General features: G+C 40.2%; 1 protein-coding gene across 3 annotated transcripts in view; it reads right to left on the bottom strand.

Annotated features, from left to right (window-relative positions):
- Positions 1 to 15,233, bottom strand: part of chd1 (chromodomain helicase DNA binding protein 1) — a 203,795-nt gene that overhangs the window by 110,989 nt on the left and 77,573 nt on the right. For all 3 annotated transcript variants that reach the window (XM_041185542.1, XM_041185544.1, XM_041185545.1), the window contains one exon: positions 3,493 to 3,624. In XM_041185542.1, coding sequence (XP_041041476.1) covers positions 3,493 to 3,624 — 132 coding nt within the window. The remainder of the gene's footprint in view (positions 1 to 3,492; positions 3,625 to 15,233) is intronic.

The raw sequence follows: 15,233 nt of genomic DNA, 5'->3' as shown, positions 1-15,233 counted from the left end.
ACATGAATGGATAAAACAAAACCCTTGCTTCTCTCAGTAAACTAGGATGTATCTCATCCAAACCAAGTGATATTTCTACTTAGAGGACTAACAACCTTTCAAGCACCACCTTTTAGCAATTTTTTTTTATCATATCCAATACCGTTAACTCTTCTTTATTTTGCTACATCAGCAGCATTCTCTTCTCTAGTAAAAACAGGTGCAAAGCACTCATGTAGTAACTCAGGCATGCCCTCTGCCTCCACAGGATTTCCTTCTCACTCTCTAATTGGTCACAGCCTTCCTTGGACAATGATTTTACTAGTAAATGTTTATAAAAGGCTCTTGGGTTCCCATTTATGTTATCCACTGATCTACTCTCTCTTTGTCCCTTTTATTTTCCTTTTCCTAATCTCCCCTGTATTTTCTGTATTTAGCTTGGTTCTCTGCTGTATTATATACCTTACATTGTCATTAGCCTCGTTTTTCTGTTTTTAACATCTATATCGTGAATTATCTATGGAACTCCGGCTTTCGGATGCTCTTTCTTTACCCATCACAGGAGCAGCTCTAGCTTTGTATCTGAACCATATTCTCTTGAAAGCCTCCCTTCTCCATTCCTGGTGAGCTGGTGGTGTAGTGGGAGTGTCATTGGACTGTTAATCCTGAGGCTCAGACTAATGTCAAGGGTTCAAATCCTATCTTAGCAGCTGGTGGAATTTAAATCCAATCTGAGCATTGCTGAAAAAAGAGACTTTTTTGTCAAAGCTTTTCGGTACTACCAAATCACTATTTAAATTTAATTAATAAAATCATGAATTAAAAGCCAGTCTCAGTAACAGAAACTATAACATTACCATCGATTGTCACAAAAACCCATGTGGTTCATTAATGTCCTTCAGGGAAAGAAATCTGCCATCTTTACCTGGTCTGGCTTACATGTGACTTCAGACTCTCAGTAACGTGACTGATTCTTAACTGCTCTCAAGGGCAATTAGGGATATACAACAAGTGCTGGCCTTGCCAGTGACACCCGCATTCCATGAACGAATAGTAAAAGATATTACATTACTGCTTTGCCAACCAATTTCTGATTCCAACCCACCTGGAACAGTTTATTTCTCGAGTCAATGAAAAACACTCAGAAACAGAAGTGAGTGCACACATGCAGATTAACTTCAATGTAGAAAAGTGTGAAGTGTTACATTTAGGCAGGGAGAATGAGACGAGACAATACAAACTAAATGGTCCAATTTTAAATGAGGCTGCAAGAACAGAGGCCTGGGTGTGCTTGTGTACAATCTTTGAAAATCACAGGACAATTTAACAAGGCAGTTAATGAAGCATATGGTATGCTGGGTTTATAAAACAGAGGCATTGAATACAAAAGCCAGGAAGTTGTGCTAAACCAAAATAAAACACTAGTTTAGCATAACTGGAATACTGAATCCAGTTCTTTAGGGAGGACTTTAAGGCTTTGGAGAATGTACTGAAGAGCACTAGAACCCAGGGATGAAAAATTAGTGTTATGTGGATAGACTGGTGAAAAGGAAGTTGTTATCCTTAGAGCAGAGAAGATTAAGACTAGATCTAATACCGTGTTTAAAATTATGAGCAGTTTAGATAGGATATAAAAAAAACTGCTTGCCATGGCTGAAGGATTTATAACCAGATTTAAGGTGAGTGGCAAAAGACCCAGAGGTGACAAGAGTCAATTTTTTTTAAAAAACGCAACAAGTGGTTAAGATTTGGAATGAATTGTATGGTAAGGTGGTAGCTACAGATTCAATAGTAGCCTTCGGAAGGGGATTGTATAATACTTGAAGGAGGAAAAAATTGCAGGAATGTGGGAAAAAGCTTGGGATGTTGGACTAAGTAACCTGCCTTTTAAAGAATCTGCGGAGACTTGACAAGCCGAACAGTTCCTTCCGTGTTGTGCTATTCGATGATTCCACAAATGAGCCTTCCTCTAGTTAAGCAATTTTTATGCTTGATTGTTCCTTGTCCTTTTCCTTAGCTATTCTAAACCTGATATTATGATCACTGTTCTCTAAATGTTCCCTCATTGAAAAATTTTCAATTTAATTTCCCAAGACTAGATTCAGCATCGCTTCCTTCCTCATTGGGAAAGAAAGAAACTAATCAAGAAAGTTCTTTTGCGCACATTTCAGGAATTCCTGCTCCTCTTTTCCCTTAATACTGTTACTATTCTAGTCTATATGAGAAAATACTTAAAGAAATCCAGTATATTATCATGAAATTGTTGGTCTGCGTCTCCCTAGGTGCTAAATTAGCAGTCTGTGGAGATTGCAACATTTAAGGTACAGGATGTTCCAATGCCTGTTAAATTGGTTCCTGCTTAGTAACAAGGTGGAATCCTCTGGGAGTGTTTTGATAGATCACCAGAACAGTTCAAAGGTCAAGTGAACAACTGCTGTTGGCTGGCAGACTGCCTCAAGAAGTGACACAAAGAAAAAAAGAGACAGATACATGTCCCAGTTAAGTTAGAGTGAGCTGCGAGAAGCAAACTTTAAGTAAAGAGGGCAACTAGGGCAAAGGTACTAATACTAGTCTATCTGTATGGGATATTAGTCAAGGCATAGAACCTAAGAGCAGGGAGTTTATGCTGGAATAGTATAAAACCCAGGTTAGGCCACAGCTAGAGTATTGCGTGCAGTTCTGGAATCTGCATTATAGGAAGGATGTGATTGCACTAGAGAGAGTGCAGAGGAGATTTGCCAGGATGTTGCCTGGGCTGAAGAGTTTTAGTTATGAGGAGAGACTCGGTAGACAGGGTTTATTTTCCTGGGAGCAGAGGAGATTGAGGGGGGATATGGTTGAGGTGTATAAAATTATGAGGGGCATAGGTAGGGTAGACGGGAAGGAATTTTTCCCCTTGGTGGAGGGATCAATAATCGGGGGCATGGATTTAAGGCAAGGGGCAGGAGGTTTAGAGGGGATGTGAGGAAGAATTTTTTCACCCAGAGGGTGGTGGGAATCTGGAGCTCACTGCCTGAAAGGGTGGTAGAGGCAGAAGCCCTCATAACATTTAAAAAGTATTTGAATGTGCACTTGCGATGCCATAGCACACAAGACTATGGGCCGAGTGCCGGAAAATGGGATTAGAATAGGTACTTGTTTGACTGGCACAGACTCGATGGGCCGAAGAGCCTTTTTCTGTGCTGTAGACCTCTATGACTCTAATTTCCCATCATTGGTCTTGACAAAGAATATGGAAGGTTACCCAGATGTAAGAGAAGACATGATATCCATGCACAATCTTGTGCTCACCTGACATCCACACATGCTTACTTATAGTAAGGGGCAAAGGATAGCGCACAAGAATAAGAAACTTTACCAAATTTTTTCCTTTAACTCAGCAAGCTATAATATCATCTCAGTAGGGATCGGTTAATAGCACAGACCAGTGAACGAATTACTGTATGACCGAACTATTCAGAGAGCCTGTGGTGGAGCTGAAGATCGATCAGGATGTTGACTCTCAACTTTTACCTGTTCTGAGGCTTTCTGCTTTTTACTTTGTTGTTGGGCTGGTAGTCTGACTCGCTGTCTCCTGAGGTACTCTTCTCTCGATCTTCTTCCTCCTCCTCCTCAGAACCAGAACCAGACATGTGCCAGTCTTCACTAAGAGAAATGAAAGTGTATTACAAGAGGCAATATCCATGATATTATAGTATGTGAAATGCTTAAACAGTTTCTGCACACACATTATTCCTTCATTATCACTGGCTCAATATCCAGAGTGGCCTACTTGTGGAAGACCAGCAGAAGGACAGTATTGGTTCAATAAGGCTCAACACCACCACCTTCGCAGCACTAGAAATGGTCAACAAATGTGACCTCTTCAACGATGTCCATATCCAGAAAACAGTAAGAAAAAAGTACTCAACTTACCGAGGTCCAAAATATATTTAGCTCGCATGTGAAGACTGCTTTTATCTTTTCATTCCAATACTAAAAGCTTTATGTTTTTAAAAAAGGTGAAATGCACATTTAAACCATTTTTCCACTCCAAAGTACTTGCGTCAACAGAAATGGATTATCCCTAATGCACAAAAATTTTACAAGGTCCATACAGTCTGGAACATGTGTAGGGAGACTTTTTTAAGCATATTTTTGCAAGTTACTTATATGAAACTGGTATCTGGCACAAATCCACACCTGTTCTGATATTCATTCATTCAATTCGTAATGGTGCTTGATTGCTAACCTGAGGTTTTAATTTATGTCACATTTATTGACCATTGTAAGTGAACTTATTGCATTTAACCATGATATTGAACCATTCCATCTTCAATTATACCATCACTTTAATTTTTATATATTTAACTTCCCCTCCATTTTTGTATTTATGTGCTCGACAAATTTTGCTATTGTTCTCTCCAATTTTTTTTTTAAAAACGCCTTAGTACATTTTAACTCTCTTCTAGATGCCTATTTTAATTTCTCTATTTAGCCACTGTAGTGACTGCTGGCTTAGCCTGTGCTTATTTATCTTTTGTACATACTTTGTTCCACTTCTTTAATATATTTTAAAATATTTTCTAACTTTCTTCAACTTTTGTTCAGGAATGTGTCCTTAATTTCTTTCAGTTCACCCTTGCATCCATCAAAATTTGCCTTCTTGAAATTAAGCATTTTCATCTCAGCTCTTGCTGGCTACCTATTGTCAGACAGTCTTATATTTGATTGTATTATGGTTATTGGTCCCCTGAGGTTCAAATACCTTTAATAGATTATGGATGGCATCTGTTTGCTTTCAAGTGTAGATGGGACCCCCTGCTCTGGGAGGGTCCATGACATACTGTGTCAAGAAACAGTCTTGTGCCACCCTTGCCAGCTCATATTCAAATGTTACATTTCCACTGGGCATTTCCAGTTAATACTCAATTGGTTGAAGCCACCGTTATTAGCAATACGCCCACCTAAACTGAGCATGCAAGATGCTGTTGCCTTCCATTACTTATCTAGCAGATTTGGAGTGGAACCCAATTCTAAAATATTCAGCCATATTGTTACATCTTTTCTTCCCTGAAATGTTTCACATCCAGAATACTGCATATCCAATCTATTGTTTTTTTTCCCTTTATTCTTTCATGGGATGTGGGCGTCACTGACAAGGCCAGCATTTGTTGCCCATCCATTTCAGAGAGCAGTTAAGAGTTAACCACAGTGCTGTGGGTCTAGAGTCACATGTAGGCCACGCCAGGTAAGGAAGGCAGATTTCCTTCCCTAGAGGACACTAGTGAACCAGATGGGTTTTTACAACAATCGATTATAGCTTTTGTGGTCACCATTACTGCGCCTAGCTTTCAATTCCAGATTTCTTTTGTTATTAATTTGAATCCAAATTCCACCAGCTGCCTTGGTGGGATTTGAACACTTGTCCCCAGAGCATTAACCTGTGTTTCTAGATTACTAGTCCAGTGACATTACCACTATGCTATCGTCTCAGCTCACTGTTTAGCAATTTATAGCGCTCTATCAAATTCACTTTCATCTTATTGCATGATCCATATTCATATAATCCCTATGACATCAGATTTCCCTTCTGCTACGTTCGCTTTCAATTATTTGCAATATTTTGCTCTAATGTTTCTGGCATTCAACTGAATGCACTTAATTGTGATTGTGACTTTTGTCCTAAAATTTTAACCTCTAAGGTTACTTACAATGCCTAAATTCTTTTCTTGCTTTATCTTGCCCATTTCCATGACCGCTCTCCAAGAGCTGATTTTCTCTAATAACAGCACAACCAAATTTTGTGGTTTTATTCAAAGTTTCAGTATAAGCACAGGCAATTTCTTAATAGCACCAAAATAGGACCAACATTAACTGATGGTATTAACTCAGGAGATTGGTTAGCTCAGTTGTCTGGGAGCCTAGAGTGTGATGGAAGGATGATGCCAAGTGTGCGGGCGGGCTCATTCTGTGCTGGTTGTGGTAGTTCGTGGAGGCCTGCTTGCTCGCCTTACTCCACACTTACAGAGTGGTGCTCCTCAAGCTATATATAACCAATTGTGTCTATATACTGGAGATAAATGCATATGGTCCTCTGTGGACTATGGCTAATTACTTAAGTGTTGTGAAGTGGTGTTGGATGGGGCTTTGAGCCTTATCCCACAAGTCTTATTCTGAGCTGCCCTAGCTAGAAGCTGAAACATCTTACTTCAGGGAGAAGGAAAAACAATGCGGAAAGTATCACACCTGGGAAGCCTGTAGATCTTACAAGCTTCCCAGGTGTGATAGTTTCCGCATCCTTGAACTGTCAGGAGTGAGGACAGTCATAGTGATGAGCGATCAGGCCAAAAATTCAAGCTTAGAACTATCTAATCTAGACAAACAAAGTTGATAATCAACCAAAGAAAAAAAAGTTGAACAGGAGGAGAAGGAACCAGGAAGATATATTCTTGTTTCAGAATGCAATGGCTCATTGTATAAACCAAAATCTTGTAATCTGTAACCACATTATCAGAATTATCTTGGGTTTGTAATGCTGCTACCTTTCATCCTCAATGATGTGCAACCACCCTTTCATCCACCATCCCTGTGCTTGCTGACCTACACTGGATCCCAGGTGAGCAAAGCTTCTATTTTAAAATTCTCATCCTTGTTTTCAATCTCTCCACGCCTTACCCTCTCTATCTCTGTTGCCTTCTCCAGCCTGAGAAAACTATATGCCCTTCCAATCATGTGCTCCTTCTGACTTCTTGCACATCTTCCACTTTACTCATCCAGCACTGGCAGCCATGCCTTCACTTGCAGAGGCCCTAATCTCTGCAACCACTTCCGTAAATCTCTACCTCTCGTTCTTTCTTTAAAACTCTCCTTAAAACCTACCTCTGACCAATCTTATGCAGCTCTATGTCAAATGTTGTTTGATAACACTGTAAAGTGCCTTGGAATATTTTACCACATTAATGGCACTACTGTATGCAAATGCAAGTTGTTATTATTGTAGATAAGGTGAATGCATGCACCAGAAGTAGTATCAGAGAATTTCAGTTTATTCATTTCAAGTTGTGCCTGCACAGGGGCAAAATTTCAAAAGGCATTTCAGAAGGCTATCAAAAAGAGATCGCCTGAATATTTACTCTTCATTGCAATATCACACATGCCAGTGAACTTCTTTCTTTCTTCATGATTAACAGTTACAACCATTAACAATATTTAAGATGCACCATATATTGAACATCTAATTTTAGATTTCCAATAGTCCAGAGTGACCAGGTCAATTCTTTTGCCAGTTATGATGGATATTAGGGCAGAACTGAACCAACTGAATTCCTTGCCCAAAAACACAGCTTATGTAATTTAAATTAAAAACAATTGTAGAGCCATTCTTATTTAGAAACAATTTCTATTCCAGTGTGCGAAGCACAATTAGAAATTTCCAAAACAAATACGAATAGACGACATCCTACAGGGTTGAGGCAAGGCTGGGAAATGGAAATATTTCAGTACCTTCAGGACATATATTCATTCTATTGCCATTTTGATAGGGTGATATATTCTTGTCAATAATTTCAGTCATTGCTCTATATATATGACTACTCAATCACAACTGTGGTTCTCTGACATTAAGAACAAATGTAACAGGGACAATAATGTAATACGAATTAAAATACCACCAGATCAGTGCCAGAATCAAAGACAAACTTTTTCTAAAGACTTAGAAGACTTATATAGCCAATAAAATCCTTCCCCGTTTATCCAATCTCACATGGAAACTGGAGTATACCACTGGAAGAGAAAGGCTGAGCACCTGAGTCCTCATGTTGGCTTTGAGCAATTGCTAAAGTCTTCAATTTACTAATATTTTGTGCTGAATGTCAGAAACATAACAGCACAGTAACAGTTCAAACCGTTCTGACTTAAGCTTGCTTAAAATATGACTCAAATCCCAGATGGGACTCAACTGACATCTGAAAGTATCTTCTTTCCATGAGTTTTTTTACAAATTTTCCCAAAGTGTGACACCTAACACTATTTCATAAGAATGATATCAATGGGAAGGTTTAGTAGCTGGAACTGTTTGATCCTGTTGTTCAGCATTATCAGAGCCAGAACTATCTCTGAGCACAATGATACTGCATTAAATGTGGTAATAAAATAACCAAGGGTTCCTTGGATTAACATCTCATATTAAATCCCTGTAATGGCTTGTCACTGAGAGGCAAAAGTACCATCTCTGATCCAAAGTAGTCAGATTAACTTCAGCTAGCTTCCAAAAAATTTGCCAATGCAGTTCAGAACGAAGTCTAATATAGAACAGAGTAGGTATGATCACAGTGTATGTTTTTTGAGGGAGATTCTTCTTTCATGCTATGGCAATTTCCTATTTGTGGGGAGGCTGCAGAAATTAGGGAATTTATTTTCAGTGTGATCTAAAAATTTTAAAAATCGTGCTAAACAAAATTTGTATATTCTTTTTCTGAAAAATTGTTTAAAAAAAATACTTAAATATAATTATAATGCTTTAACTTGAGACAAAATTATTTTAGAATATGTAGCATTATAGAACAATTTAACAGTGAATTGACATTAAAACTTGTTTATGGAAAAGGATCAGGCTGTTTTTGTTTAAATTCTCACCACTATCGTCTCAAGGGCAATTAAGGATAGACAATAAATGCTGGCCTTGCCAGTGACAATCATACCCCATGTGCAAATTTTTTAAAAATCTCAAGATGTAGGCCATAATGGCAAGGCTGCATTTATTACCCATCCCCAGTTCCATTAGGTAGTGATGGGCCTTCTCCTTGAGCTGCTATTGTTCTTAGGTGTTGGCATTGTCCTAATGATGTGAAGTAACGATGATACATATCCAAGTTAGGATTGTGTGCAACTTGGAATTGATGATGGTTTCACGCCATTGCTGATCTTCTGCTTTTTGGTAGCAGAGGACTGCCTGTCAACAGGTTCATTTGATTTTTTAACTTTGTTCCAATGTACAGTATTTTAAGTGAGTAGCATGTTAGACCACTTCAGAGGGCACTGGTTGTCAACAGTGCATTATCTCACAAATCACCAACTTTCAAAAATTCCATTCCACAACTTGCAACTAATTTTTGATTGATAATGGTACTGGACAAGCACAGCATTGCCTTGCCCTTCCCACTATTCAACTCTCTAAGATCTCTGCACTCCTCTAATTCTACCCTCTTACAAATTTCCAATTTTAATAGGCCCATCAGTGACTCCCATGCATTCAGCTGTTTATGTCCTAAGCTCTAGAATTCATTCCCTAAAACTCTCCACCTCCTGGCCCTCTCCTTTTTTTCAGCTGCATGCTGCCCTTTGAAATTATCCAAAAACACACCATTAGGTTTGACATGTACAATGAAACTTCCAGCTCAACCTTACTATTACTGCTCTCGATTCTCCCACTGCCTCTAAATTGTCAAGCCACTTATCCAACCAGGAATGGATGAGCAGAAATTTCCCCCAACTAATAATGGGAAGACTGAAACCAATATCTTCGGTCCCTGTCACAAAATCCATTCCTCTCCCTACCAGCTGTATGAGATTGAACCAGGCTGTTCACAACCTTGTTATCATATCTGACCCTAAATGAGCTTCTGATCACATGTCCTTGCCTTCATTAAAAAGGGTGATCTTCACATCTGTGATTTCACCTGATTTCAGCACCTGCCTTAGCTCAACTTCTACTGAAACCTTCATCCATGTCTTGATTATTCCAATGCACTCCTGGCCAGCTTGCTTTCTTCCATCCTCCATAAACATGAGATAATTCAAAGCTCTACTGGCTGTAGCCTAACTGAAACCAAGTCCCGTTCACGCCAAACCTGCTGACCTATACTGGCTCCCAGTTAAGCAACGCCTTGAGTTTAAAATTCTTATATTTGTTTTCAAATCCTTCCATGGCCTCACCCCTCCCTGTCTCTGTAATTTCCACCAGGCCTAGAATCCTCCAATGCCTCTTGCGCATCCCGATTTTAATCGCTTCACCACCGACAGCTTTCAGCTGCTGAGGTTATAAAAATTCTGGAATTCCCTTCGATTTTACTGAAAATTTCAATTGACATAGGACCAATAGTATTTTACGGGACAAGTTTCAGATTTCCACTTCTATGTATGGAAAAATGTTTCCTGATTTCACTCCAAAATGGCCTTGCTCACCAAAATATCTTTCCTCAGGTGCAGTGCCCAAAATTGAACATAATGCTCTAGCTGAGGTCTGAATATGATCTGTACAACTGAAGCATAAGTTTCTTCCTTTTGTATTCCAGCCCCCTTGAGGTAATGACCATCACTCCATTACCTTTTTTGATTACATGTGCACTATCTTTTACTTATTTTTTTATTATTATTATTTCATGGGATATGGGTGTCACTGGCAAGGCCAGCATTTGTTGCCCATCCCTAATTTCCCTTGAACTGAGTAGTTTGTTAGGCCATTCAGAGGGCAATTAAGAGTCAACCACATTGCTGTAGGTCTGGAGTGACACGTAGGGCAGACCAGGTAAGGATGGCAGATTTCCATCCCTAAAGGACCTTAGTGAAAGAGATGGGTTTTTTATAACAATTGATGATAGTTTAATGGTCACCATTACTGAGTCTAGATTTCAATTCCAGTTTGTATTAATTGAATTTAAATTTATGGACACATGAACACACAACACTTTGCTCTTCAGCAGTTCATAGTCTCTCAACATTAACAAAGTATTTTGATTTGCCTTCCTTAGATCTAAAGCGTATAACCTCAAACTTCCAGACATTGAACTCCATTTGCCATAGTCTTGCCCACTCATTTAATCTGTCTATGTCCTTTTCCAGTTTCCTGCTCTCATCCACACATTTATGGTGCCTTCTAATTTAGGTTTCTCTAAGATAACACTTAGGCTTTGGGAGCAATAGAAATGTGGAGGGACAAGAGAAACTAGAGCTCTTTCCAAAATAATCTAGGAAGTTGAGACAATCTGCTACAGGTTGTTGTGGTACTCCTTTAAGTGGGTGTAGTTAGGTTTTCTGTATATATCGCTAGAGGAGAAATGATGCAACGTATCATGTAATTCAAACTTAGTCTCAGCTTGTTTTGAGGAAGCTACTAGCTCAGATACGTGTACAAGTTTTCCAACTTCCCAAACCCTTAATAAATGAACCTATGTATTTTTGTGTTAGCCAATCCCTCATGTGTGGTTGGTGCTTTGATTTTTATCACTAAGTAAGCACAAGGATAAAAAAATCACAACGTGCTGCCAGTAGTGGAGAATGTTTCATTTTCAAGCACACCATACACATCTTGGTGTCAGTGCTAATGGAAGAAGCTGGTAAGCAGAAAAATCCGACGTCAATGTAACATGTGGGGTCGCAAACCAAAGATTGCAGCGCACAGTCTGAGAGTTCAACAGGCAGGGGCAACGTATCGAAAGGTTCAGCGCCAGGCAGTGCTGAGTCAGGAAAGGTGAGCGGCTGGGACACGGGCTGGATCGATCGCGGGCAAGGGAGAACAGAGAAACATTGTGGAAATCGGGCCAAGAAATGTTGAAAAAATGACAGGCAAAGTTGAGAGTTGATGAACGTTGGAAAAGTCTTCACCGCTATTATTTGTTTTGTGGAGAATCGTGGTACGTTACTGCCACAACTCAAGATTCTTGTGTGTGCATTTCTGAAGTTCTGCCCAAGTAGCAACAGCATCATTCATATCAAGTGCTTAAACTAAGTAAAGGCAATAACAAGGGCTTGAAGACAGAGTTGGCCAAAATGAACTGGGAGAATACGTTAAAAGACAGGACAGGAGAGAAGCAGTAACAAACATTTCAGGAGATATTCTATAACTCTGAGCAAAGATATATTCCGCTGGGAAAGAAAGGCTCTACAAGAAGGATGCACCAGTTATGCTAACTAACGGAGTTAAGGATAATATCAAATTGAAAGAAAAATGTATAGTACTGAAAAGGTTAGTGTAATTCAGAAGATTGGACAGACTTTAGAAACCAGCAAAGAATGCCGAAAAAAACAAGGGGGAATTAGAGCATGACCGCCTGTCCACCGTCTACAAGGCACAAGTCAGGAGTTTGATGGAATACTCCCCACTTGCCTAAATGAGTGCAGCACCAACAACACTCAAGAAGCTTGACACCATCCAGGACAAAGCAGCCCGCTTGATTGGCAATACATCCACAAACATTCACTCCCTCCACCACCAATGCACTGTAGCAGCAGTGTGTACCATCTACAAGATGCACCGGAGGAATTCACCAAGGTTCCTTAGACAGCACCTTCCAAACCCATGACCACTACCATCTGGAAGAACAGGGCTGTGTAGATGGGAGCGCCACCATCTGGAAGTTGCCCTCCAAGCCACTCACCATCCTGAGTTGGGAATATATCGCCATTCCTTCACTGTCGCTGGGTCAAAATCCTAGTTCTCCTTCCCTAAGAGCACTGGACAGCACTGCACATGGACTGCAGCTGTACAAGAAGGAAGCTCCAGGGCAACTAAGGATGGGCAATAATTGCTGGCCTCACCAGCGATGCCCACATCCCATGAATGAATTTAAAAAATGATCCCGAGAGGACTTGACAGGGTGGGTGCTGAAAGAATGGTTCCTGTTGTGGGGGAGTCTAGAACAAGGAGACACAGTCCAAAAATTAGGAGTCTCCCATTTAAGACTGGGATAAGGAAAATGTTTTTCTCTCAATGGTTGTTAGCCTGTGAAATTGTCTTCCCCAAACAGCAGTGGATGCTGAGTCATTGAATATATTCAAGACTGAGTTAGATAGATTTTTGATCGACAAGGGAGTCAAGGGTTATGGAGGGGCAGACACGAAAATAGAGTTGAGGCCACAATCTGATTATCCATGATCTTATAGAATGGAGAAGCTGGCTCAAGGGGACGAATAGCCTCCTCCTGCTTCTAATGCTTGTGCTCTGGTGCTGGTGCAGCAATTGAACAAGCTGTGGTGTGGAAGAGGACTACAAGCAACTGACACACTGCAGTGTACTTAAAGTGTCCACAGTGTTCAAATCTTGATCAGTAAAACAGCAGGGATATTTGTTTAAATGGCAGAGAAGAAGAAAGTCCAGGGAAGATTGCAAAATTGTCCACAAAATTCCCAAGCTTAAATTAGAAGGCGGCTGACCTACATTCTGAGCTTAAACTACTTAAACAATGCAACAGAATTATGGTTTTTAGACTCGGGCATGTCCAAGCCCAACAAGCAGCCCATACAGATTCATTGAGCTTTGGAAATGAAGGTTCAGATAGGCTCAACATTTTCAGGCTCATGGAAGACAACCAAAAAGATTTCAAAATTATCTGGACGACTTCGGAAGACAAATTCAGGGTCAAATTGAATTTCTGCATCCATCATCTGGAGTTCACGTTATATCGTCAACAGACTAAATAATCCACCAACCATTTTATCAGTCAGCACACAATTCTTCAGAAGTAGAGCTGACAAACAGAATCGCCAAATTAGAGATTGCATCTACTCCAATAGGCACATTTCAAAAAGATATGCTGGACAAACCCAAAAGTTACAGCATCGATGAGCTACTCAAAGATGGACAAAAGTATGTGGTGATTATTGCAGGTCAACAAAGCTTACAGGTCATGGGTGCAACCCCAACCGTTGGCACATTAACTAGGTTAGCCAAACACGAGAAGACATATAGAAGGTGCAGACTTCTCCATGCACTGAAGAGAGGCACAGCATTTCATGATTATTGCAAGGCATGTGGCAAAAAGGGTCACTGGCAACAGCAATGCAAAAGAGTGAAGGCCAAAGGAGCTGAGATGTCATGCGAAGGTTCAAGCAGACTGTAAACAGGTAATACCTTCGAGCAGCAATAATGCCCATACCAGGTCCCATAGGATAAAACATGCACAAAGTGGCAGATAAAATGGGCAATGCAATGATGATCAAGATGCTGTGAGGCACGGTGAACACACATTCCACACTGTCCATGTCTCAGGCCACATAGATACCATTACACCATCAGAACTATTTGCTACAATTCAGGTCATCTGTCCTCACTAAGTCAATAAACATTCACTATTGGCAAAAACAGACGCAGGGTACGGTCTCTGAGAATTCTACAAGCAATGTACCCACAGAAGTGGAAGGCCATGGTGAAATCCAGATAATGGCTCAGTAATTCAATGTGTAGGATCCATTGTGCTAAAGTATAAGTACAACCAATCATCCTGGACGTCACAGATATTCTACATAGCAGAAACCAAAGGCCCAGCGATTGCAGGTCAAGATCTCACATTGGTAACCATCCATGGAATCAGCCAGTACCAGAAGGCAGATCAGTGTCAGAAGATACACAAATATGAGCAGCTCGCGAGAGGGAGAGAGACAGAGACAGTCTATTGGCCAGGTATGATCAATGACATTGAAGTCACAGTTGTGAAGTGTGAGGCATGTCAAGAAAATATGCCAAATCAGCTCAAGGAGCTACTTTTACTACACAATGTTCCTACTCATCCTTGAGCCAAGATTGCTTCCGAACTCTTCCATGTCTATGGGAATGATTTCTTAGTTGTCACTGATTATTTTTCTAAGCATCCTGTCATCCATCAATTGCACAATATGTCAAGCACAACTCGCGCAGATATTAAGTGATATTTTCAGTTTATTTGGGGCAACCAGAGGGATAATGTCAAATAACAGTCCTCAATTTACTGGAGAGCCATTCAGAGAAATGTGCGCGAACTGAGGAATAGATCACACTACTTCATCACCAGACCTAACTTTATGGCCAAAAGAATAATTTGTATGGTAAAATATTTAGCAGGCCAAACAAAATCAATACATTACAATGCTACACCTTAGGGCAACACCTCTAAGTGCAACCATTCCATCACCAGTGGAACTCATGTTTGGCAGACCAGGATGAACAAATTTACCTAGTTTTCATTAATCTACCATTCTAAAGGCCAGAGAAGAACTGTTTAAAAAAAGACTGGAGAATGAAAGATATCACTGACAGCGATGCAGGTGAAGAATTGCCAAGTATAAAGATCGGGCAATAGGTTTGAAGTCAGCATCCCATGGAAGGTACATGACAGCTACCTGAGTGACAAGGATCTGGCTGGAGCAGAGGTCTTTTGAGGTTATCACACCCAGCGGTGCAACTGAGAGACAAAACAAAGAACAAATCGGGAATGCACCAAATCCTCAAATACTGTGTAAATCCATTGCTTCCAGGACAAGATCCAAAGGAAAATCCAAAGCAACATCCAAGTGTGACACGT

The sequence above is a fragment of the Carcharodon carcharias genome, chromosome 4 (genome assembly GCF_017639515.1).
Source record: "Carcharodon carcharias isolate sCarCar2 chromosome 4, sCarCar2.pri, whole genome shotgun sequence".
NCBI classification, from domain to species: Eukaryota; Metazoa; Chordata; class Chondrichthyes; order Lamniformes; family Lamnidae; genus Carcharodon; species Carcharodon carcharias.
This window is presented reverse-complemented; position numbering and strand designations above follow the sequence as displayed.